The 8,809-nt window shown below is 39.8% G+C and overlaps 1 protein-coding gene across 1 annotated transcript in view; it reads right to left on the reverse strand.

The window, feature by feature from the left end:
• Pdk3 (pyruvate dehydrogenase kinase 3) overlaps positions 1-8,809 on the reverse strand; it is a 66,687-nt gene that overhangs the window by 26,751 nt on the left and 31,127 nt on the right. Inside the window, exon 5 of the mRNA XM_021187890.2 lies at positions 7,628-7,717. Coding sequence (XP_021043549.1) covers positions 7,628-7,717 — 90 coding nt within the window. The remainder of the gene's footprint in view (positions 1-7,627; positions 7,718-8,809) is intronic.

Below are 8,809 nucleotides of genomic sequence, written 5' to 3' on the forward strand. Positions count from 1 at the left end.
TTGAGGGACATCTGGGTTCTTTCCAGCTTCTGGCTATTATAAATAAGGCTNCTATGAACATAGTGGAGCATGTGTCCTTATTACCAATTGGAAGATCTGGGTATATGCCCAGAAGAGGTATTGCTGGATCCTCTGAACACCTAGAATTTTGATAAGCTCACCTTATAGTAAGTTCTCTAATTAAAAAAAAAACTTTCTATTTTAAAAATAGATTTTTTTGAAAAGTTATTGTCAAACTATTTTTACCTGTACTATATTTCAGTCCGTATTTATAGCTAATCTTGAAAAGAAAACATGGGAAATTGTTATCATTGCCAGTACACATAAGTGATAGTCATTGCATTAAGAACAGTTGCAATGGTAATAGAGTAGTTTCAGAAGATCCATCTTTAGCCATGATGTAGTTTTCAAAAATATCGCATAGGAAATGTTAATGGATTACAGAGATTATTTGATTAGACTTTTCTAGTCCAAATCTACCAAATTAGTCTCCCAGATTTTATGCTTAACTCACTCATTCACAGTCATACGGAGCTAGAATTGGAGTGCTGACATTTTTTCATTCTTTTCTGAAAAGAGTGATCCAAAAGAATAGATTACTCATTTACAGGCATAAAGGGATAGAATTTTGAAATAAACATGTCAGAGACAATAACTTTAAGTCTGACAGAAAAAAGAAAAATCTTAGAAACTCAAGTTTAAAATTCCTATCAGAACAAAGTACACATAAATAATCATGAAAGATTACAGTTATAAAATAACATTTTATTTATATTTTATGTGTGGTGCATGTGTGCATGTTTCTGTGTGTGGGTGCAAACACACATGCCTCAGTACACAGGAAAGTCCGAGGACAATCTCAAGGGTCAGTCTTTGCCTTCTACCTTGTTTGAGACAGATGCTTTATGTAGGTTCTGGGAACATGAACTTAGGGTTTTCATACTTGCATAGCAAGCACTTTTATAAACTGTGCAATCTCTCCAGCTCTGATTTTTATTTATTATTTTATTTTATGTGAATGGGTATTTTGCATGTATGTCTAGTGTGCTGTGTGCATGCAGTGATGCAGTGCCCACAGCGGCCAGAAGAGGGCATCAGATACCCTGAAACTTGCTTTACAAATGGTTGCTACCAGGTGGGTGCTAGGAGTTGTACCCAGCAGGGCCTCTGGATGAGCACTCAGTGCTTTAAACTGCTGAGCCATCTCTCTCCAGCCTCCCAGCCTCAAGATTCTTTTCTTTTCTTTTTTAACAAAAACAATACCACACCATTATTTTCATGTGTAATAATATAAGGGCAAGCAAAGCAGCATAAGCAGGCATTTTCAAACTACCTTGCCAAAGCAAAGACACCTAAAAAGTCCAACTTCTTAACTGATGCTCTTCTAGAATTCCCAGCATCCCACATAGCAGCTCATCACTATCTGTAACTCTAGTTCCAGGAGGTCTAATAACCTCTTCCGGCCTCTGTGGGCACCAGGCACTCATGTGATGCACAGAAATATATAATACATTCACATACATAAAAGAAAATAATAATAATTTATGAATGTAAAATGAATTTGTTCTGTATGCTCCCATATGAGCTGAAGACTGAGAGCTGAGAGTAGTGGGACACAGCTGGAATACCGGCTCTTAGAAAGTGAAGTAAAAGGGATCAGGAATTGAAGATTATCCTAGGCTATACTAAATTTGAGGCAAGCCTGTGCTACATGAGATTCTTTCTTGAAAAACCTTAACAAAAACCAAAGTAAACACTCTGTGGCTCTCCCACTGCCTACGCACCTGCTCCCTGAGCCACACCTGAACTGGAACCCACGTTGTAAGTATCCTAAGATGAGGCTGGTGTGATACATATACCCTCACTGACTGCACTTTTTTGAGCCTCGCCACCTATGGTGAATGTTCACAATAGACCACACTGACCCATATGCTCCCTTAGAAAGAAATTTCCAGAACCGATATGCTACTTTTTAGAAACCTTTTAAGTTACAAAGAAGTATAAAGCAATATATGTTATTAGCTTTCCTACCCAAAATCCATCCTAGGTGGAATCCACTAATTTTCTAAAGCAGTAGATCCTTCAACCTCATAAACATAGTCATCTGTGGAAGTGCAGACAAAACATCTAACATAATGAATCTCCAGGCGACCCTCGGTCAGACTATTAAAACTTGTAGTCATGGGTAAAACCAAGATGAACTGAGGCAAAAAAAAAATCTACTTTTTGGAAATTCAAGATAGGTCATTTGGAATGATCGTAAGTCAAAAGGGCACTGAGAAGTATCATAATTTAAGAAGCTTGGTATTGTCTTAAGTGGGTTCAGTCAAGTTAACCAGAGCATCCAAAAAAAAATTGAAAAAAAGGTAAGTAGAGAGGCCATAACTTGACAACTTCAGTTTCAAGATAACTAAGAAAACAACCTGGTATTTTGTTTCCCAATTCCAGTATCTATAGTGCTGACTGTAAAGTGTTTCATGTCCTGACCTACTCAGTTATTTCAATAAACCTATTTCTGGAACTAGAATGAGTCTGTTACTTGCAATCTACGGAGGTCACATTGAGAGCATAGAATATTATTTCTAATCCAAAATAATACCATGCACTCAGGAGGCCATTTATATGCTATCATGCTAAGCAATAATAACATATAAAAGTAACATAGAAAACTTAGCAAGACTGCAAAGGTTAACTTTTGTACCAAAGCAAAGCTTTAAGTTGGTATCTTTAAAATACTCTCATTACAGGATTGTCCATTTGATTATCTGGTTTCTAACAGAGAAAGGAGGAAGAAGGGGACAATACAGAATGTTCCTCCCAAAGAACGACAGGAGTAGCCTTCAAACAGTAATTCTAGCATTCACTACTGACTGTAATTTACAGATGTATAAAGGTAGAAATGAATGTTCTGACTATGCCCGCCATGAGGAGGCATGTATTCAGAGAGGTCTATGTATTCAGTTACTATTATGCTGGGAGAACCCTAGTTCTAGACATTTATACAACTGTTTAGTCAAAAATAAAAAGTACATAAAAATTACATAAAAATTGTCTGTAGTCTGTCTCAAAGGGCCTAAATATGGGATCAGTTCTAGTTAAGACTTGTGAAGGCTGTAAAACACACGTGTACACACATGAGGACTCAAATGCACACACACACGAGGTCATTTAGAATGGACATATAACTATGCTTAAACCATGCAAGCTCTTCACAGCTAAGGAAGCTTAAAAAAAAAAAAGGTATTTTGGTGGCGCAGGCCTCTAACACCAGCTACTATGGAGGCTCCTGCACAAAGACAAGCTTGAGGCCTGCTGGGGCTATAGAGCTGAGGGCAGAGCAAGTCTGGCAACTTAACAAGATCTTGTTCCAAAATAAAAAATGAGAAGAGGGTCAGAATATAGTTCACTTGTGGAGTGTTTGCATGTGAGGCCCTGGGTTCAATCTCCAGTATTATAAAACAAAGTTCTCTAGATGTAGATACTTGGAAAGCACCTTGATCTGAAGGGAGGTTGCTATAAAGATATATGTGGATGTGACTTTGCAGCAGTGTATCCTTTAGGATCTGAAACAGCCCTCCAATGCCATTTAACTCAAGGAAAGGGACTACTGAAAGATGAAAACTACTGAAAGATTCACAGGGAACAGAGACTGTGTTAGTCTTCCTGCCTCACCTCATAAGTATGGTGGTAGGGTGTGTGTATGTATATGTGTATGTGTGCATATGTGTGTGTGTACTGGGGGAAGTGGAATGAAAAAGAAGCATGGGGAGTCCCAGTCACAACAAAGACTTCCACCAGGAATCTGGGCTTTAGTTATGCCTCTCCCCAAATCACACAAGTGAATATAGTAAACTTATTTGTAATATACTAGGCAGAAAGTTAAAGGAAGGGGCAGACGGCCTGGATGGGCAGGAAGCCAAGGCTAGACAGCTCAGAGACCCAAAACTGACTAGTAAAACCAAACCAAACCAAACAAAATGACAATCAATGAAGTTATTCCTAATGGTATTCTGCTATACTCATAGATCGATGCCTAGAAAGGCTTCATGAAGCAACTGATGGGAGCAGATGCAGAGACCCACAGCCAAACACTAGGTGGAGCTCGGAGGATCCTGTGGAAGAACAGTGAGAACTGTAAATGCCAGAGAGGTCAAGGACACCATGAGAACAAGGCCCACCGCATCACCTATCACCTAAGTAGGGCTCATAGAGGCTCAGAGCCTGCATGGGTCTGACTTAAGTCCTCTGCCTATGCGTTATGGCTGTGCAGCTTGGCATTTTATGGGACTCCTAACAGTGGGAGTTGATGCTGTCTCTGACTCCTTGTGGGTTACTTTATCCAGCTTTGATGAGGGTTTGTGCCTAGTCTTACTGTAACTTGATACGCCATGTTCCGTTGATATCTCTGGAAGGCTTGCTCTTTTCTAAAGGGAAATGGAGGAGGACAGGATCTGGGGGAGAGCGGAGGTGTGGGGATCACTGGGAGGTGTGGGGATCACTGGGAGGTGTGGACAGGGAGAAACCCGGTCGGGGTGTAAGAAAAGAATCCTTTTTGAAAAGAGCAAAAATGAAGCTGAGTGGGCTGTGCCTGGTGGTGTAGGCAGGCCTATAATCTCAGCTACTCACAAAGTCAAGGCAGAAGGATCACAAGTTCTATAGTCCATGTAGAGTGAGTTCAAGGCCAGCCTGGTAGACATGGTTAAACCCTGTACTGAAATAAAAAGTAAACACAAGGCCGGGAATAATGGTCAATGGTAAAATGCTTGCCCACCATGTCTAAGGCCCACAGGTCAATCCCCAGCACAGCAAAAATAAGCTGCGAGTATTGGAAGGATGAGGAAAAAAGAAAGACGGGAACTGTAAATAAAACAAAGAAAACTGGTATTTTACATTTTGAATCCTAAACGTCGCCTAAAGGACATTAAATGGCCTCTTGCTTGTGGTACTGTTGGACAAAACCTAGGAGGGCCGGGGACAAGAGTGAGGAAGTTAGGTCACTGATCTTGAAGGAGATATTGGGACTCTGGCCCTTTCTCTTTTGTTTCCCAGCTATCATGAAATAGGTAGCTTTGCTCTGGCATATACACTCACTGCCACGTTTTTTACACACTGTCACGGATCCACAGGGATGGGGCCAAGCAACAGTGCACTGAAACTTTTGAAACTGAACCAACATAAATCATTTCTCTGATAAGTAGATTGATTTCCTCAGGCTTTGCTTCCCAGCAATAGAAAGATGACTGACAGAGCAAGATGAGGAGACTCAGGCATAAATTTTCAGACTTTTCATTTCCTTTCACACACAAGTTACACTATTCTGAATAATCTTCCGGTTAGTTTTTGGTATAAAAGTTGTCACTAAGAATGACGCAGAAGTTTACGGCATAGGTTAGAGATCACCTAACACTATCAGTAGTTAATACACACTAAATAATGAAATAATGCTGACAGTAACGGTCATAAACCATAAGTTCTTTCGGCTTTAAGAGTCGAGTCACAGGAGAAGTTCGCCTTGAATGACATAGGTCTTTGATGCATTGTAGCAATGTTTAATCTCTCTGTACGGTACAAGTCATTGTTTCATAAAGCTCCTAATACTTATCAAATTCCACTGGTCCTCAGATATATCCTCCCTAAAAATAAGTCAAAGACTTTATATTGTAAAGAAATAATGAAATAACAATATTGTAAAGAAATAATGAGATAACAGAACAGAGTACTTTTCAAAACTTTATCATGAAGACTTTCAAACACGTACCAGTGTCAACCACAGTATAACGAACCACCACACACTCATCAAAGCCTAAACTCTTCTCCACACAGGCCCCATCTTTTGTTATTCCCCAACTGCTCTCGGATTTTGAAGTAAACCCTTTATTTCATACCATGTAGACATTTAAAAATATCTCTTGAAGCTCCATCTCTAAAGCTATGACTAATAAGTACCTACCACATCAATGTCATACCTAAGAAACTAGACTTTGGGGCTAATTAATTCCAGTGTGTGGTACTTTTTATTTGAAATTATTTTTATTTTTTAAAATGTATTTGTTCTTATTCCATGTGCATTGCTGTTTTGTCTGCATGTATGCACGGATGTTGGATCCTCTGGAACTGGAGTTACAGATTGTGAGCTGCTATGTGGGTACTGGGAATTGAACCTGGGTCCTTTGGAAGATTGAGTGCTCCTAACCACTGAGTCATCTCTAAAGCCCCCTACAACTTCAATATTCTTTTAACTTTACTTCATGTATATGAGTGTTTTGCCTACATGGATTTCTATGCACATACATACATGTAGTCAGAAGAGGAGGTCAGAAAAGGGCACTGAAACTGGACAGTTATGAAGTGCTATGTGGGAGCTAGGAAGAGAATCTGGGTCCTCTGCAAGAACAGTGAATACTCTTAACAGCTGAGCTGCCTCTCCAGCCCACTTTTGGTTTGTTTGGTTTTTTGTTGTTGTGGTGGTTTTTGTTTGTTTATTAGTGTGGTTTGGTTTGGTTAGTCCAGACAGGGTTTCTCTGTGTAACCTTGGCTGTCCTAGAACTTGCTCTGTAGACCAGGCTGGCCTCCAACTCACAGAGCTCCACCTGCCTCTGCCTCCTTTGAGTGCTGCTGTGACTTGACATCCACGTTTTTTAATAATAAAATTTATTCCACAACTTTAAATGTCTAAAATGTATCAAACCACAGATTGTTTACAGATCTTCTATTTCTACAGACACTCGAAGTTCTATAAAAGTTATCAAGCAAGAAAAGACATATCCCCTGGCTTTATACCATTACAGCTCAAGAGAAAAGGCACATATGTATCAGCCAGACCCAGTTGCCTTAAAAGTGAAATGATGTGAGGAAATGTTTTCTCGGCAAACAGAGAAACGGGCAGCACCTGGGAAATATACTGCACGGGCTGTCCTTAGCAGTGGTTTCTTAAGAACAACCAAGGTCCCTGATGAAAACCAGGGACAAAGTATGATATTGCAAACTTGCCAGCTGAGTGTTTAAAGTTAGATGAGAAGCAGAGCCGGAAATGCCATCTGGGGAAGGAGACCGGTGGGGAACATGAATCTGCACAAAGTCAAAACTGAGAAGTGCTGGAACCTGGTGCGTCATAGGCAGTCAAGCTTTCTTGACATAGCACTCTACATTTATTTTAAACGGATAATGGGATCCACCTATTCGAATGCAAAGTCCCCATTGGACCAGGGATTTATGAGTACCCGACCTCTTCTACTCTGGGAATACTTGCTGGATAGCTTCTAACACTGGGGGTATGTAAGAGAAAGAAATGTAGACTTGGCAAATGTAAATGCAGACTCATTTTATAACAAGGGAATAATTAAAAATGGTGGCAAGTCAAATCTAGACCTTCCTGAAATGTTTACTGTTTAAGAAAGAAATACACGTACAACCCTAACCAACAAAGTAGAATCTGGCGTTTGAGCATTAGAAATTATTCGTTCTTCCCTGATCTAGAAAGATTTCATATTTGGATTAATTGATTTAGGCCTAAAATGGTCTGATGAATTACAGACTACACAGCAACATGACCCCACAGCTGAGCTGCCTCAAATAAACCCCAATGCTATTTCTGCCATGGTCACTGACGCTGGGCTGGCATCCTTACCTTTCACCACATCAGCTACATTACAGGTGGGGTCGATACTCCCTATATGTTTCGGATGAGCAGGGTTAGTGTCACCACCAAACAGAAGGGCTAAATGAACACAAAAGAGAAGGAAAGGAATTGAAACACAGTAAAGCTGATATGATCAAGCACAGAAATAAAGTCCTAACTGTCAAAACGATCTTTTTAGAATCATTTCGGGATCCACAATGACTTAGAGTAATGCAATACTCTATGAGGGAGCACATACATCAGGCAACAGGGGGAGGGGTGTACTTTAAGTCCCAACAGGCACAGGTAGATCCTATAGCAGCAGTGCATGTCAGGGGCCCAAGCCTTTCTTCCTCTTCTGATGATAACTAGACCAAGACACTCAGGCTATCTCCCTGAGGACTCGACACTTGCAGCCATTTACTGCAGTCACTTAGTATTTCCAACATGCAGCATGGGCCATTGGTGAAGAACCCTCACGGGTGGCACTGCAATCGCCTCCACCATGCACGATCTTTTGCAGTTCTGTGTACACAAACTGTATTTGTTCAAATATCTTTAGAAAACTATTCCACTTTACTCTACACAATAGTTGCAGATTTTTATTCCCAAATAAAAGCCTAAAGAAGCTGAAAAGAAAAAAAGCAATGCAAGCCAAAATTTTATAGGTATACTTTATCAAACCTATCAATCAAACCTGGGGACTAACTTAGACCCCACAAAAGGAGAAAAAATATCTAAACAAAATAGGAATGACTTGAGATTATAAAAATGGCAAATATAGGTGTGTGCCAGTACGTAAAGTTCTAACTTATTAAAAATAGAAAAAAACAGAGGTGCATGAATTTAATCAACAATAAAACATATGTGTATCTATGTGAACACAAATATGTTTAAATAAGAAAATTGCCACTATCTCAGTAAATTAGCTGGCTTGTATTTAGGTTCCTTTTTTTCTATAAATTATCATACATGTTTCTAAAAATATAAATAAATACATACTTTTTTTTAAAAGACAGGGTTTATGGCTGTCTTGAAACTCACTCTGTAGACCAGGTTGGCCTCAAACCTAGAGATTGCCTGTCTCTTGCTTCTCGAGTACTCAGATTAAGGCATGTGTGTACGCCTTTGATCCCAGCACTTGGGAGGCAGAGGCAGGTAGATTTCTGAGTTCAAGGCCAGCCTGGTCTA

The sequence above is a fragment of the Mus pahari genome, chromosome X, assembly GCF_900095145.1.
Source record: "Mus pahari chromosome X, PAHARI_EIJ_v1.1, whole genome shotgun sequence".
Taxonomy (NCBI): Eukaryota; Metazoa; Chordata; class Mammalia; order Rodentia; family Muridae; genus Mus; species Mus pahari.